General features: G+C 30.6%; 1 protein-coding gene across 1 annotated transcript in view; it reads left to right on the top strand.

The window, feature by feature from the left end:
• emp (epithelial membrane protein) overlaps window positions 1–19,198 on the top strand; it is a 43,635-nt gene that overhangs the window by 20,153 nt on the left and 4,284 nt on the right. Inside the window, exons 2-5 of the mRNA XM_029311499.2 lie at window positions 14,566–14,903; window positions 16,001–16,498; window positions 16,821–17,019; window positions 18,836–19,044. Of these exons, the coding sequence (XP_029167332.2) occupies window positions 14,566–14,903; window positions 16,001–16,498; window positions 16,821–17,019; window positions 18,836–19,044 (1,244 nt within the window). The remainder of the gene's footprint in view (window positions 1–14,565; window positions 14,904–16,000; window positions 16,499–16,820; window positions 17,020–18,835; window positions 19,045–19,198) is intronic.

Raw genomic sequence — 19,198 nt, 5'->3', positions numbered from 1 at the left:
ATTTTATATTTTATTTTGTGGTAGATATTAATATTTTTTATTACAGTAAATATTAATCAGAGAAACTCTTATAATATTATATACATAGTGAAATTAATCGAACATGTTTTATATCTCATTCGATAGATATTAATATTTTTTATTGCGATAAATATTAATCAGAGAAACTCTTATAAAATTCTTCCAATATCATATCGTCCCACTATGATTTTTAGGGTAAATTCTAAGAAATAATTCTCTTTGTGTGTAGATAGAATTATTTTTATTTGTGAAATATATAATAATAGCATTATTTGATTAAATTTTGAATGCATAATGTAAGAATTACTATTATATATATAAAATTAGATTGTGTCTATTTTTGCAATTATAAGAATTTAGAAATTAACAAGATAAAAAATATTAATATCTACAATAAGATATAAAATACGTTCGATTAATTTTATTATATACTATATAATAAAATTTACTATACGTAATATTTTTTATCATGATAAAAATTAATCAGAAAAACTTATAAAATTCTTTCAATTGTCCCACTATGATAGCATGATTTTCAGGATAAATCTGAAAGAGAATTCTCTGCATCATCCTGCGTATATATTAAACACTTAATAAATTAACACAAAAAAAAAATACTGTGGACGATTTGGGACATATGCGATATCTGTGAAATATAACAGAAATTTTTCAATGGTAAATATTAATCCGAGAAACTCTCATAAAATTCTTCCAATTGTCCCACGATAGCATGCTTTTCTAAATCTGAAAGAGAATTCTCTGCATCATCCTGCGTATATATTAAACACTTAATAAATTAACACAAAAAAAAATACTGTGGACGATTTGGGACATATGAGATATCTGTGAAATATAACAGAAATTTTTCAATGGTAAATATTAATCCGAGAAACTCTCATAAAATTCTTCCAATTGTCCCACGATAGCATGATTTTCTAAATCTGAAAGAGAATTCTCTCTGCATCATCCTGCGTATACATATATTAAACACTTACAAACACGTTAATCGCGATTACCGCGTGGCGGTGTCGGTCAAGGGGTCTCTGAGGGAAGAGTCGATTATGCTATATCGACTTTTTGCGGCTAGCGTAACTTTCCTTTCCCGGCGTCGTTACGTGGACAATCTACGCGCGTGTGTGCAGGGGACAAGAAAATAGAAAAATCCCGGCAGCAGATCTCACGCGCGCGTAAGGATTACGGGGATCGATAAGGAGAGCGCATATAACTTTCTTCCCACGAATAGAAGAGCGCGAATCGCCGCCGCGTTTCGATCGCGATTATACGCAGCAGGGACTCGACACGCGAAGATTCCGGTCGCAAGAAACTTTCTTCGCTCCTCGAATTTACCATATACAGGATGTTTCAGAATTTAAAAAAATGTATTTAATATCGCAGATATTCCTGCTTCGACGATTTTTCCGCAGCGAAAATGTCGGGACGATAATTTTTCAAAATAAAGGATTTCTCGCAAACTTGCAATGTATGCATGTAAAATTAATTGAATATGTTTTATATATTATTATGATAGATATTAATATCTTTTATTGCGATAAATATTAATCAGAGAAATTCTTGTAAAATTCTTCCAATATCGTCCCACTATGATTTTCAGGATAAATAGTGTGTAAATAGAATTATTTTTACTTGACAAATATAGAATAATAGCGTTATCTGATTAAATTCCTTAGCCTTGTGGAAAGAAAATACTAAAACTACATTTTTTGATTAATTTTAGGTAGAGTTTACTTTAGTAGAATTTTAATTGACATTTTCGCCGAGGAAAAATCGTCTCCAAATGATACCAGGAATTTATCATCGAAAACTTTTCCGGCAGTTCTGAAACACTCTCTACATAACCAGCCAGCATCATTAGCACCTCGCTTTATTAAAAATTTTCACAGCTGGTGTATCGTTCTATTCGCGCACGCACGTAAACACATAGTGTGCGGACCTCATGGCGTGTGCATTAATATATAAATATCGTATTTAGCGTTAATGTAGACCAGGTGTAGACCTGGACCGACGAGAGTACGCTCTGAATCGCAGATTGATTTTGCCGCGTGGAAATTTAGAAAGCGACCTGCCGCGAATTATCGAAAGCGCGTTTATTGCGATGCAACATTTTTCTGTCGAAAGAATTCGGTCGGAATAATCGCTTCTTCGAGATCTCCTCGACCTATTCACGTGTTTCGTATATATATATACAGTTGAAAAATTTCTGTTCAATTTCACAGATATCACACGTCCCAAACGGCCCACAAAAATTTTTTACACAAAATAAATGCAAAACTTCAAATAATTTGAAAGAAATTTTGTGGAAAATTAACATACTTTTAATGTTAAAATTAATTTAGATTTTATCATCCCCAGTTATATTATAAAATAGAAAATCAACATTTTTCTGTAAATTTTAACAGAAAAATCTTGTCACTAATAAAGCAGAACATATTTATTCTGTAAAATTAAAAATAGATGCACATTGTGTTATTTTTACTTTTTCTGTTGTTCTAATAATTTAACATTTAAATTCAATTAACAAGATAGTAATATGTTAAATTAATACATGAATGTGTTAAATATTGAACACAAAAATTTTCACGGGGACCGTTTTGAAGAAGAAAATACAAATTTTTCTACTGTGTATATATGGAAAGATTTTTGCGATTACACGATAATATATAACAATGCCCAGAGAATGTGGTAAATAATTATTGGTTTAAGCTGTTACGTCGATGAATGCATTACGACCTAATTTTGCTTCATGCTAATGCAGTTGATATATGCAGATACTAACGATATGAAAGTTTGAAGGCGATGCGAGAAGAAAAGAAAAATATATATTCTGTAATTAGAGTAAATTATTAATCCTTGTTCACATTATGAAATTATATGTTGAGCAATCGTTATACTATATTCGACCAGTGATTACAAATAACCAGCTTTGCCATGTTTTTTTTCGAAATCTTTCTCCTACTTACATAAATTATGTTACAGTAAAAGTAATGAAAGTATTTTCTCGGTACTTTATACCTTTTTTTATTGCTTACATACGTTAATAGAATGCGTGTCTACAAAGAAGGAGAGAGAGCACGCATACCGATGAAAAATATTACTACATATCTTGAAAAATTGTCATACGAGATAGTATAGAATTGTATAGCTTTTATGAGCATCGCATGGAATTTTTATCAATTTAATCGAGAATTTATTTTTACGGAATTACACATTGAGAAAAATGTGTCTTTCAACTAAATTTTATTATTTTGTTCATTGAACATATATTAGTATTTAATGAAAATATACGTTTTGTTAGATTTATTATGTTATATTTAATTAAAATTTTTTATATGTTTAATTAATCAACAAAATATTTAGTTGAAAGGTTTAGTCGAATTAACAATTTTTTTTCAGTGTATGCTGAAAAAAATTACTAAATTAATACATATTTAGTTTAATACTGCCAAATGAATCATTTATTTGAAACAAATAAATATTTATTTGTGTTGAAAAGGATTTTCTTATATCAAATCAATATTTTTCACATCAAATCAATATTATTAGTTTCAAATAAATTATTTATTTGACAGTATTGAAATAAATACTTATTAAATAAATTTTTGTTCAGTGTATACAACTCCTTTTTCACGAAAACAAATATACCTCCTTTTAAGGATTGCAAAACGTTTAAGTAATTAAAAAAACTTTTCATTGACGCCATCGATGTCCCTCATAAAGTCGTCTTAATTAATCCGCTATAAAAAATCGCTTGACCATGACGGCTGGTGAAAAAAAGAAACCGTGAGCTATATTATCGCATTATCATCCGTGTATAGTGTCCGTAAGGTCAATCGCGTGACGTCAGCCGAAGTACATTGTGCCTCGCATAATTAATTCGCGGTTACGCGAAGGAATTTTTTGTCACATCGAACGCGAGCTTCGATGAGCCGCGGAGAAACGGAATCGACTTTCCGCTCCTAAAATTCCGCCGATCCTCGGATCGTTAGGTCACTCGGCGTGATCTTTGCTTCAAGAGTTCGTTTCGTTCTCACGTTCACCCAATCATGCTTCTTCGCACAGCGCATCTAAATATCACGTTTGGATGATTCGATCGATTTGTAATTTCGTCAATTTAATAATCATTGATTTTAATTTATAATTTTCGGATTTATTAATCATTTTCTTTTGAAAAAAATCACACGTGTCTATGTAATTTGATATAATTAAAATATATATAATTGAATGAAGATCTAAACAAAGTCATGCTTTCGGAAATGTGACTTTTCAATCTTTTCGAAAGGATACTCATTTTTAAACTAAGAAAGAGAGAAACTCTTTTGATGTTATCTTTATTTTATCCTTTTAACGGTAGTTAAACATTAATAATAATCTTGAAAACAGTAGCGACGTGATTTTGAATTTTTTTCATCGATCATTTTTTAAATATACATTTCGTGAACATGGTTTTCTTATCTGAAAAATTATATGGCTCGAGAGAGATTTAAAAAATTATGCGATCAAAGAGATAGTGCTTTGCATCTTGTAAGTTTATTCAAATTATGTGACTAATTTATCTTGGTACACAGAGAAAATTTTCTCTTAGAATTTATCCTAAAAATCATGGTAATCTAAGACAACATAATATTCTAAGAATTTTGTGTTATTTTTACATTTTTTCAGTTGTTTTAATAATTTAACATTTAAGTGGTTCCATTAACAGGACAGTAATATGTTAAATTAACACATGAACGTGCAAAATATTTAACAGAAAAATGTTCACGGGGACCGTTTTTAAGAAGAAAAGACAAATTTGTTTACTGTGTAAAAAATGTCATAAGTATCCGAATGTATGCATATAAATATTGCAATTCGATGTCGACGTTGCGAGGCATTCGCTTGGTCTCGTGCGACTCGAATCCGTCATGCGAAGACATCCTTTCTCCTATAAGAACGAAGCTATTACATAGGGACGAGGTCGCTTATTGCGCATGCAATCTATACATATACGTACGATTGTCGACCATCAACTTTGCGCGTTCTTTAGGAGGCCACCGTCATTTCGGTGCTGTCATGGTCTTCGAATAAGGACGATTGCCCCTCTAATGTATGTATATATCGCAATATTTGCAAAAATATCGAGGCTACTCTTTCGAGAAATCTCTTTCGGAATAAATGAAGGAGATTAACGCGCTTAAGTCAAGCTTTAGTCAAGAACAGTCTGTAATCTGTCTCCTCTCTGTTTGCGAGTCAATCGATAATTATGCGCGTTGCAATATCCGCAATGTCTCGAAGAGGATCGTGCAATTCCCTCTCGATGGGTTAATCCTTCGTTCGTTCGCGCCTTTACAAAAATTTGTTAAATTTCTTTCTTCAATAATATTCGACAATAATCGAGAGCTCTTTTGAAATAATATTATATTCACAATTTAATTTGACGGACGCGATACGATATAATCTTTCTTTTAGAGAGTGTTGAGATCACTTTTTATATTTTATTACAAGTTTTCTACGCGGAGAGAATTTTCTCTTAGAATTTATCCTGAAAATCATGGTAATCCTAAGAATAAGAGTTTTTCTGATTAAAATTTACCACAACAAAAAAAATTAATATGTACATAGTAAAATTAATCGAACATATTTTATATCTTATTGTGGTAGATATTAATATTTTTTATCTTGTGTAATTTCTTATATAATTGCAAAAATAGATAATCTAATTTCAGATATACACAATAATATAATTCTTACATTATGTATTCAAAATTTAATCAAATAACGCTATTATTTTATATTTGACAAGTCAAAATAATTCTTTCTATACACGACGGAATTATTTTTTGGAATTTAAACTTAAAAATAATGGTAATCGTGGGAAAATATGGTATTGGAAGAATTTTATGAGTTTCTCTAATTAATATTTACCACAATAAAAAAATTAATATGTAGGTACATAATTTAATAAAATTAATCGAGCATATTTTATATCATATTATTTATATTTTTTATTGAGGTCAATATATTTTTTTCAATATCATATTGTCCCACGATTACCATCATTTTCGAATTTCTTCAATAATATTCAATGAATCATTTATTTGAAACAAATAAATATTTTTCATATTAAATAAATATTATTAGTTTCAAATAAATGATTGATTGGAACGTATTGAACTAAATACTTATAAGAATTAACTAAATTTTTTTTCAATGTTGAAAAATTTCTTAATTCGCGCTATATAAAAATTGTATATTATACACAGTAGAAAAATTTGTGTTTTCTTGTTAAAAACGGTCCTCATAAAATTTTTGTGTTAAATATTTAACATATTCATGTGTTAATTTAACATATTACTGTTCTGTTAATATGTTTGAACTTAAATGTTAAATTATTAAAAGAACTAAAAAATATAAAAATAACATAATGTGTATCTATTTTTAATTTTACACAATAAATATGTTCTATGTTATTAGTGACAAGACTTATCTGTTAAAATTTACAGAAAAAAATGTTGATTTTCTATTTTATAATCTAAGTGGCGGTGATAAAATCTAAAAAAAAATTATTTTAAATTATTTGAAGTTTCGCATTAATTTTGTGTTAAAATATTAACACAATCTTTGTGTCTCCATTTAACAGATCCATATTATGTTAAATTAACACAAAAAATTCTGTGGGTCGTTTGGGACATGTGATATCTGTATTTAACAGAAATTGTTCAACTGTGTACGACCTTGTGAGACGAAGGAAAAAAAATATCGCGTACGAATTAATTTCGCTTTCTCTCGAGACTACATCTCGAAAATTGGTCTTCCAAGGGACAACTACCTCCCGATCTGTCGCAATGTAGGACCGTTCGCATCGAAGGCCATGCAGTCTTGGCCAGTATCTTTTAGTCTACGTGACTGCAAATGTAATGAGACTTTTTGCCGCTGCGATCGTTCGCACGTGACACACAAAGTGGTGTCGCAAGATATATTCCGCGAGAATCGATTTTTATCCATACACTGGTTTTCGCGCGTAACACAAGAGTTGTCGGGTCAGGAATGCCGATTCTGAATTTAGCGCACTTGCGTAAACGCACTTTGGTAATCGAGTTTCTTCAATAATAATCGAGAGGTCTCCTGAAGTAACATTATATTATTCAGAAGTCGATTTCACGAACGCGGTATACGATATAATCTCTCTTTTATAGAGAGTATTCAGATCACTCTTCATATTTTATATTATAAGTTTTCGACACGGAGAGAATTTTCTCTTAGAATTTACCCTCACTAAAAAAAAAATTTATTGAAAATTCGAATAAGTATATTTATTTCAATACTGCCTAATGAATTATTTATTTGAAGCTAATAATATTGATTTGATATGAAAAATATTTATTTGATATAAGAAAATCTTTTTCAAAACAAATAAAATATTTTTTTCAAATAAATGATTTATTTGGGAGTATTTAAATAAATATTTATTAATTTAATCATTTTTTTTCAGTGCTGAAAATCATGATAATCGTGCGGGAAATATGATATTGGAAAAATTTTATTAATATATTTACCATAATAAAAAAATTAATATGTATATAGTATAATAAAATTAATCGAATATATTTTATATCCTATTGTGATAGATATTAATATTTTTTATTATGAGAAAATATAACTCTTCCAATACCATATTATCCCATGATTACCATGATTTTCGAGTTTCTTCAATAATATTCGACAATAATCGAGAGCTCTTTTGAAATAATATTATATTCACAATTCAATTTGACGGACGTGATACGATATAATCTTTCTTTTAGAGAGTGTTGAAATCACTTTTTATATTTTATTAGAAGTTTTCTACGCGGAGAGAATTTTCTCTTAGAATTTACCCTGAAAATTATGGTAATCGTAAGAATAAGAGTTTTTCTGATTAAAATTTACCACAATAAAAAAAATTAATATGTACATAGTAAAATTAATCGAACATATTTTATATCTTATTGTGGTAGATATTAATATTTTTTATCTTGTGTAATTTCTTATATAATTGCAAAAATAGATAATCTAATTTCAGATATACACAATAATATAATTCTTACATTATGTATTCAAAATTTAATCAAATAACGCTATTATTCTATATTTGACGAGTCAAAATCAATCTTTCTACACGAAGAGAATTATTTTTTAGAATTTATCCTGAAAATCATGGTAATCGTGGGAAAATATGGTATTGGAAGAATTTTATAAGAGCTTCTTTAATCAATATTTACCACAATAAAAAAATTAATATACATAATTTAATAAAATTAATCGAACATATATTTTATATCGTATTATTAATATTTTTTATTGCGGTAAATATCATATTATCTCACGACTACCATCATTTTCAAGTTTCTTCAATAATATTCAACAATAATCGAGAGCTCTTCTGAAGTAATGGACGAACGTGATACAATATAATCTCTCTTTTAGAGAATATCGAGATCACTTTTTATATTTTATTATAAATTTTCTACATGGAAAGAATGTTTCTCAAAATTTAAAAATTATGCTAATCGTGGGACAATATTCGTATTCGAAGAATTTAATAAAAGTTTCTCTGATTATTAATATTTAGTACAATAAAAAATATTAATATGTACATAACATATTTTACATCTTATTGTAATCGGTAATAATATTTTTTATTATGGTAAAAATATAATTCTTGCAATTGCCACGTTTTGTAGGGTAAGTTCTAAGAAAAACTTCTCTCTGTGTATATTGAATAGACAATTTGTTACATATGTAAATATAATTTTGCGCGTGTCTCGGACGCATGATATGCGTAAAAGCACCGATTATGTATTTAGAATATTTGCGGAATTGCATATCTAATCGTAAAGTGAAGACTGACAAGTTTGGCTTCAGTGCACGTCTCAGTTGATCGCGCATGCTGCGACCGACACACATTGTTTTATCGGCGCATTGTACGGAATTATGCACATATATATAGCTGTACATCATTCACAAAGTTAGGCGGCGCTTCGCGGGAAATGGAGGTCAAGTACTCTCGAAAACGTGGTCGCGGTCGTAACGCTTCTAAATAAGAGAAATTTCTTCGCTCGAGTTTACGCGACAGCGAGCAAACAGCCGTGGGCACTGTAACAGAATCATATGCTTTCGGGGAAAAAAATAAGAAGCGAATCTTCTTTAGTGTAATTCTTTTCTGATTCCCAGAATAGATGTCATCAATTCTGCTTTTAATGTTATTTTTAGCGGTTTAATCATCCGACCGATTCAAAAAGATGCGGAGAAAAAATTCATGTATCTTTCCAAGATGTGTATATCGGTCCTTAAATAAGAAATAAACTAAAGGCCCCAGGAAGAGCCAAATAATCTAATCTCGAAACGAAAGAATTAAACACGCTGAAATTCGCATATATTCGATAAATATGGACATTAATATACATCAGCGCGCAGGAAAAAAATAAAGAAATTGCGAAATAAATAATTCGAAGGCAGTCGAAACTAGTATATGAAATTAAGTTCCAGGAATCGCGATTAATTATACATTCCGATGATCTGTTAAGGCAGTCTGCTTTACGTAGCGGTACTGATACGTAATGTATGCTTTAATACGGTTCCGCGCTGGATTTTTTACACAATAAAAAATGCGCGCAACCGCGTATGCACATATGTACGTGCAAGCAAATAAAAAAAAAAGAGGCACTCCGATGCCTCGCGGGCGCGTGAAATAAATACGCGCGCTCGCGTGGAAAGCCGGAAAAGAAAAGTCTGCGGGACAACAGAGAAGAGTTAGGGGAAGGAAGCGCGATAGTGTTTCTTCCGGGAGGCGCGGACTCAGGCGACTTCGAAGCCACACTGTTAGAAAGCGAGCTCGTGCACACAACGACGATGCATCGATGCATCAGCACCAGCTTTCTTCCTTGCGTGTCGCGGGGGCGGTGATTTCGTAATCTCTCCAAGACAATGATCTCCGATGAAAGGTGCATCATCAACGGGACCGATTCCGCGACGTCTTTGCATATTAGAAAGAAAGTAAAAATTATTCAGTTATTTCTTAATTTTTATTCTTATTTTTATTCACACTTTTCATTTTATTATTGTAATTAATATTATTTTTATTTTTATTCACACTTTTCACTCTTTATTATTGTAATTAATATTATTTTTATTTTTTATTTTTATTTTTATTCACACTTTTCACTTTATTATTGTAATTAATGTTATTTTTATTTTTTATTTTTATTTTTATTCACACTTTTCACTTTATTATTGTAATTAATATTATTTTTATTTTTTATTTTTATTTTTATTCACACTTTATTTTATTATTGTAATTAATATTATTTTTATTTTTATTCACACTTTTCACTTTATTATTGTAATTAATATTATTTTTATTTTTATTCACACTTTACTTTATTATTGTAATTAATATTATTTTTATTCACACTTTTCACTTTATTATTCTAATTAATATTATTTTTATTCACACTTTTCACTTTATTATTCTAATTAATATTATTTTTATTCACACTTTTCACTTTATTATTGTAATTAATTAGGGTGTTTATATTATTATGTTGCAAGCGTTATATATTTATTGATTGGTATAACGTCGCGCTGAAGAAGCTCCGAAATATCGGATCGAAACCTTCGCGAGAATTTCTCATATTAAATAAATTATACGATGTGCGAATCAATTACCTCGTTTTGCTCTCAAATTTACTATTACTTTTCCTCTCTTATTAAAAATTATTAATTTCTACCGCAATAAGATGTCTGTAAAAAACAACGCTATTTTTTCAAAAAAGATTGAGAACACGTGTACGAATCTTTTTAATCTTTTATCTCCGTGAACTTCTTTTTGTACGAAAGAACCTATTTTTTATGTGCAAATTACATATATGAATTATTTATTATTTACAGATAAAACACTAAAGAATTTATAAAATAATTTATTTATTCTTCAAGATTAGGAGTATCTATATCTTCGAATCGGGAATTATTTTAAATATTTATCAATCCTTCCCTCTCTTATCTCTCTTCTAAATTTAAAAAAAGTGAATTTTATTTAATATATTTAACTGTACTCTCTAACAAAAATGTTTTAATTACAAAACAAGGATGTAAAGATACAAACAAGGATTACAAAGATTATAAACAAGAATGTAAAGATATAAGATGCAAACTATATTCGATTAATTTTACTATTTTCAAAATTTACTAATTTACTAAGTAAAATTTTGTGATAAATATTAATCAGAGAAAACGTTCTCTTATTAAATTCTTCCAATACCATATTGCCCCAGGATTGCCATAATTTTCAGTAAATTCTAAGAAAAAATTATTCTTTCTATGTGCAAATTAAAATGTGCATATAAATTAAAAATAGCATAAATAGATTAAATTCTACAAGGTAAGATGTTTTTCAAGATTTTTGAGAAAATAAATAATTTCTGTCGTGAGATGAAGATTTAAAAAAGCTAAAAGACACGCGAGAATAAAGAAACAGTAAGAATTTAATTTTTGCAAAAGAAACTCCTGTTTAGATTCTTTACTCAATGCTTTTTAAGCTGTTTCTTCTTTTAATTTTCTCTTTTGACGTAGTGATCTTGAAATAATTTTTTATTGTGGTAAATATTGATCAGAGAAAGTCTTATAAAATTTTTTCAATACTGTATTGTTCTAGGATTAGCTCTAGGATTTTCGTATTTTGGTGAGAGATCTCGCGACTCGCGATCGATTGTCGACTCGCGAAAGTCGAAACGTAATGTATAATCAAATACAAGATTGTTAGGATCGCATATTGCACATTTCACCTTTAATATGCGCCTCTGGAAATCTCTCGCATTTAGTGTCGACCTAATCATACTGAATTAATATTTTATTAGAGAGAGAGAGAGAGAGAGAGAGAGAGAGAGAGAGAGAGAGAGAGAGAGAGAGAGAATGTTGTACTATACAGAATGATATAAGTCGTGTAAAAAAGTGTAATATTTTATATCTGTCATAAAAAAGTAAGATAATTATTGTGCATAGCTATTTATTAATTTTCATTTAATGACTAATTGTAAGGAAAAATATTATATTTTTGTTTTTAGAATATACATTGAAGAAAACATACTTGTTGATTTCACAGTATTGTTATATAATATAGTAGTAATACCGGTATAATTAAAGAAATAATTTTATACTTGATTTATGTAAAAGATTTGCAATAATACTGAAAAAACCGAGCACGATAAAAATGTACACGATTGTAAAGTATCATATAAGGAAAGAGATATAATCAAATGAAAAATGCTAACGTTATATAAAATATTGATTCAGAAAGATATACGTACAAAAACAGAGATATATTTCCTATATATCATACTTTGTACATCTCGATAAATACTTTTTTCAATGTTAATTCACTGCCTTTTACGATGTTACCGGTATAAACACATAACTTAATGCAAAATGATTATCTAAATTAATGACATTTTACGATCTTTTTTATATATTTTGAATCTCCGATTCTCGATTTAGCGATCCTGTTTTCGAATTAGCACAGCTGGAGCTTATTTATCGCAAATAACTGAGCATGAAAAAATAACTAAATTAATAGATATTTATTTGAATACTCCCAAATAAATCATTTATTTGAAATAAACATTTTATTTGTTTTGGAAAAGATTTTCTTATATCAAATCAATATTTTTTATATCAAATCAATATTATTAGTTTCAAATAAATAATTCACTTGACAGTATTGAAATAAACATACTTATTCGAATTTAATAAATTTTTTTTCAGTGTAATATATTTTTTTCAGCATAGTATCTATAGATACATTTTTTTACACGTACACTGAAAAAATGACTAAATTAATAAATATTTATTTAAATACTTCTAAATAAATGATTTATTTGAAATAAATAAATATTTTATTTGTTTTGAAAAAGATTTTCTTATATCAAATCAATATTTTTCATATCAAATCAATATTATTAGTTGCAAATAAATCATTCGTTTGGCAGTATTGAAATAAATATTTATTCGTACTCAATAAATTTTTTTTTAGTACAGGATAAATTAAGTGCAGCATGTAAACGTAATACATGGCGTAAATAATAATACAGAATGTATGTACGCATCGAGGAACGAACCGCTAAAGCAGATAAATATTTACGAGAAAGGCGCGCAAAGTGTTGTAGAACTGGTTTATATTTGGCGATTGTTTCGCTCTTAGGAGAGGCTTATAACGACGGGGATAAAATTTATTCAAGATTATTACAGCCACGGTATGTGGGGGATCAAAAGCAAGGCGACCGTTTCAAGGAGACGTCGCCTAAGGGTTTTCGAAACCGGTTGACCTTGTTCCTTTTTGCATTCGGCTTCTAACTAATCGAATCAATCGTAGGTCGACGACCTCGACCAAAGATCGTGATGTAATTATTTTCGATACTCACGAAAGATAATCGTTGATTAATCATTGATTAATTATTTCAGGGTCACTACATCAAAATAGGAAATTTAAAGAAGAAACAACTTTAAAAATATTGAGCAAAAAATCTAGATAGGAGTTTTATCGTTTCCTCTTGCAAAATAAATTCTTCGCGTTTCTTTATTCTCGTGTGTCTTTTAGTTTTTTTTTTTAATCTTTATTTCTCACGACAGAAATTATTTATTTGCTCAAAAATCTCGAAAATATCTTATCTTGTACAATCAAAGTTATTTATGCTTACTTTAATTTATGCATTTTAATTTGCACATAGAGAGAATTTTTTCTTCGAATTTACTGAAAATTATGGGACAGTATAATACTGGAAGAATTTTATAAGAAAACATTTTCTCTCATTAATATGTATCACAAAATAAAAAATATTTTAGGTACATAGCAAATTTTTAAATTAATAAATTTTTAAAATAATAAAATTAATTAAACATATTTTATACTTTATTGTGGTAGATATTAATATTTTTTATTGTGGTAAAAATATTAATCAGAAAAACTCTTATCAAATTCTTTCAATATCATATATTATCCCACGATTGTTATAATTTTCCGAATGAATTTTGAGAGAAAATTCCCTCTGACAATTCTGTGCACAACTAAGAATTCGAAACATTTCACTCATTTGTTATTATAATTATTACATAGAGAGAATTTTTTCTTCGAATTTACTGATAATCATGGGACAGTATAATACTGAAAGAATTTTCTAAGTTTTCTTTCATTAATATGTATCACAAAATAAAAAATATTTTAGGTACATAGCAAATTTTTAAATTAATAAATTTTTAAAATAATAAAATTAATTAAACATATTTTATACTTTATTGTGGTAGATATTAATATTTTTTATTGTGGTAAAAATATTAATCAGAAAAACTCTTATCAAATTCTTTCAATACCATATATTATCCCACGATTGTTATAATTTTCCGAATGAATTTTGAGAGAAAATTCTCTCTGACAATTCTGTGCACAACTAAGAATTCGAAACATTTCACTCATTCGTTATTATAATATAATTATTGATCAATCTTTATGTCTGTTTTCAGGGGCGGCTGTCGCGATCGGAGCTTTGCTGATAATTTTGGCTGCCGTGTTAGCGGTACTGTTTCCGAATATCATCAATTTCGTCCTCGATAAAGAGCTTGCGATACAAGAGGGCGGTCGTACGTTCAAGTTTTGGAAGGCACCGCCGGTGGTACCACGCTTGCAAGTCTATATCTACAATGTGACGAATGCCGACGAATTTTTGAACAACGGCGAGAAACCGGTGCTGCAAGAATTGGGTCCGTACGTTTATCTGCAACGCTGGGAGAAGGTGGACATTCAATTCAACGACAATGGAACCGTTAGCTATAAAGTGAAGAAAACCTTTAACTTCAACGAGGTGAGTCTTGTCACTTGTCATAGTTTATAGCGCAATAATTTTTCATTTGAAAATGCAAATCTTCATCTATTTAATAAATCAACCTTGATACCTTTCAAGACTAATATCGATATCTTCATTTACAAAAATCTTGTCGACATTGAGGTTTTCATGTCTAATGTATGTATCAGACTGTTTTGAATTTATATAATTCATTTATATATACATTTATGATAAACATGTATTTAATTATATATTTGATATTGCTATTTGTATTAGAAAGAGTATTAATAGCGTGTAATATACTATATATATATAATTGTTGTACGGAAGTATTTTTAAAGCAATGTTAATTTCAAGCAAGATAAAACTATCAAGGCTTTGATAATTTCATATGCAGCACTATACGTTCGTGATTGGCATTCAACGCATCTTCATTACCCATGATGTAGATGTATTACATAAGATTGTTGATTATTCCTTTATCAAGAAACCGATGAGAATCATCAGTTGTTGAAAAAAGAGTCAGCACATCAGCGTTGCGCTGCATGATAATAATCGAAACATCTCATTGCCTTCGTGTTATTTCAATCGACTACAGATAGATTCCCCGTCGCCATCTCTGTTGCACAGTTATTCTTGTTCGCGCATCGAAATCACTGCGGCGACTTTCTACATTCGTCAGAGAAACGCTTCCACAGTCCCGAGCTAAGGTGTATTAATGCATAACTCGGTGGCAAAGAAAGAAAACACGGATCATTCTCTTGCTCCGAGAAAACGTAATCGGAATATTTATGAATACGCGGAAGCTTTTTGTTACTTTACATAATAGTTCTAATCGACGTAGCAGTTTCGTTCACCGCCTGAGTTTTTCTCTTTGCTCCTATGGAGAAAATTATATTACACAACTTTATATCAATTCTTATTTATATCGTCATTTATATATTCTTTTATCATCATATCATTTCAATTATATCTTTATTAGTCTTCACCTTTTATTTTCTTCCTCATGATTTTTTATTCACTCAAAAAGGGTCAAAAGCTTCCATTATTCTTCTACAAGTCAGCCCGTTATTGGGTTCACCGATTCTGATGATTTTTTCTCGTTGAAATCTTAGGAAATGTCGGCCGGCTCCCAGGATGATCTCGTGGTGGTGCCAAATGTTCCCATGTTATCGGCTACCAGCCAATCGAAACACGCTGCCCGCTTTCTACGACTCGCGATGGCGTCCATCATGGACATTCTCAAGATCAAGCCGTTCGTCGAAGTGTCGGTCGAGCAGCTGCTCTGGGGTTACGAGGACCCCCTGCTGAAGCTGGCCAAGGACGTCGTGCCCAAGGAGCAAAAGCTGCCGTACGATCAGTTCGGTCTGCTCTACGGCAAGAACTCCACCATGCCGGATCTGTACACGATATTCACCGGCGCCAACGACATCACCAAGTTCGGAATGATGGACAGGTGGAACGGCAAGGACGGTCTCGGGTTCTGGACCACGGAAGAGTGCGACTCCGTCATGGGCACCGATGGCAGCATCTTCCCGCCCCACATCACCAAGGAAAGCGTACTCAAGGTCTTCGACAAGGATCTCTGCAGGACGTTGCCCCTGGTCTTTCAGGTTTAGATTTTATTGTCAATCATTTTCAATTAACCGGTTGATACGATCAGATCACGGCTTTCCTGCGGGCTTCGAATCTAATGAATAATTTAATTTTCAAGATTGTAACACGAAATCAACATATCCCTTATTAACGCCAACTGAATTTTATATAAAGGAAACTTCATTTATTGCTCTCTTAATTTTTTATAAATAGATATGTTGAAAATAATGATATTTGAATAGTTTGAATCTTCGAAGCAATTTGAATCGCAGCAAGCTGAGATGTTCGAACAGTTGCAGACTCGTGTAATTGATGAAAAATTCGAAATGCGTATTTCAGCGTGACGTGGTAGCCTCCGGAGGAGTCCCCGGTTACAGATTTTCTCCTCCTCTCAATGTCTTTACCTCGGAGCAGAATTTGCCATCGCAGAAGTGTTACTGTCCGGGTGGACCACCATGTGCACCAGAAGGCACGTTTAATGTTTCCAAATGCCAGTACGATTCGCCAGTTCTTCTCACATTCCCGCACTTCTATCTTGGTGAGTGTCATAACGATGATCTCTATGTGTACACAATCTAAGGTCAGGACAGATATAAATATAAAAATGCATTTTGCTTAGAATGTCAAATTTATTTCCAGCCAAACTCGATCGCGACAAATGTCTCGCCTTGCTTTTATCACAATTATTATGTCATCAACAGGGTTTGATTTTACACGGACTTTCCTAATCACGATGCGCTACATATCGTTTCATACTTGATGTAACAGCACACCACGATTCTCTGACGCATGTCGTCCAACCGATCGTTAAGCTGTAATTTATATCCGCAATCTCGAATCACGGATCGAAAAATATGTTACGTAACCGTCGCACACATAGTTTGTTGGTAATTATTTTTAATATTTCGCGATAAATTTCAATTCTCTCATATACAAAACATGCATTGTAGATTTTCTCGAGGTTTGCGATTGAAGTTGTACAGTCACACGATTTCTTAGATCTCTTAGATTACTATTAACGAGCGATCCCTTGTCGCTTTTTTGTGCCATCTTGTCTGCCTTTTTTTTTCACGTGGAACTGGATAACCAACCGATCAACTGATTTAGAAAGATCGTTTAAGCGTGTACCAGTTTCGTAAGTGAGATCTATGTGTCGTGTCGTTTCCGGATTCGCGAAACTACATAATAGGAGTCGAATAGTCTGTTACAAGACTCTTTTTTTATCTAGAAACACTTCTTTCTCTCACGCGTCCGTCGCGAATCTCCCACGAAATATTATACGAGCCCTCTCTCTCGTCTGAATTTATTGCGCGAAGAATTCGCGCCGCCAACTTTTACTTTCAACATTCTGGATTTTAGGCAAACAACAGCTCGAAACGCTTTGTTTAATATTACTAGATACAAAACCGCTCTTACTCACAATCAGTTTAATGTTCACACATTTATCTCTTTCTTCTTCTGGTATACAATATTCAACTCTGTCGCATAAAATTAAGACGTAAACAGGATGTCTCAATTTAAGTGAGAGATATTTCAGGGAATCTTTTTATGAATTTGATATAACAGGTTTTTCCTTCCATAATCTTTGTTGATTAATCTTGGTTTCTTCTGAGAGTTTAAACTCTCTGACTTTTTGAGTTTATTTTAAGAGAAAAATAATAATGATAATTTTTGTATAGGATATACTTATACATATAAATATTTGATTTATGTAAAAATTACCTAATAAAAAATATGGAAATAATCAAGGATTCATAATAGCAGAATAAGAATAACATCAGAATTGATTAATTCCGTCGCGTTAACATCATTTTTGGTGTTTACACGTTGCTTTGCATTTTTGAAAGGTATTACGTGTCATAAGAACACGATTATCAAAGTGGTGATTAAGCGCTATTTAACTACGGCGCATTATATTATCCTTTCACCAAGGAATAATACAAAATAAGTTTTGATTCTGCAATTAAGGAATATTATATATATAATTATATATAATATATATATATATAATTATATATATATATATATAATTTGAAAAATTTTAGCAAAACTTGGGTTCCAAATTCCTGATTCACTTTATTTAATTTCTTAACATCACGCCAAGAAAAATTTATGCCCGGTTGCACAACTCAGTTCCAAGGAAAATTAATTTTTCTTGACGCACTGGCATACCAGCCTGTTGAAATTCAAATATGATATTCATTTAAATATTGTTGAACTCTTGAAGAAAAAAAATATTATATCTCCTATAACGATAATTACAATTTTAATATAATTATGACATTTTTTATACAATAATTTATTTTTTTATCTCTTCAGATTTTGTTGCTTATTTGCTTAATTGTTTCTTCTAGCCGATCCGGCTTTACGAGAGGCTGTGACGGGCATATCGCCACCAGATGCCGAAAAACATCAGCTCTACATTGACGTGCAGCCGATAACGGGCACAGCTATGAAAGCAAGAGCGAGGATACAAATCAATCTCGCGGTTAGCCAAGTACGAGACATCAAGCAGGTCGCTTCGTTCCCCGACATCGTTTTTCCCATTATGTGGTTCGAGGATGTAAGTATATAACAGCTATTATAATTACTATTCCGTCTAATTATCTCCAGATGTCCATCGTTGTTTCTAATATACATAATAATAATAATAATAATAATAATAGAACCCATGTAATAAATTATTATTATATGCAGTAATATATTAATTTCTACAT

Source organism: Nylanderia fulva, unplaced genomic scaffold, assembly GCF_048542155.1.
Source record: "Nylanderia fulva isolate GAGA-0341 unplaced genomic scaffold, ASM4854215v1 Scaffold4, whole genome shotgun sequence".
In the NCBI taxonomy this organism is placed as follows: Eukaryota; Metazoa; Arthropoda; class Insecta; order Hymenoptera; family Formicidae; genus Nylanderia; species Nylanderia fulva.
The sequence above is the reverse complement of the archived record's forward strand: the minus strand, read 5'-3'. Positions and strand labels throughout refer to the sequence as shown.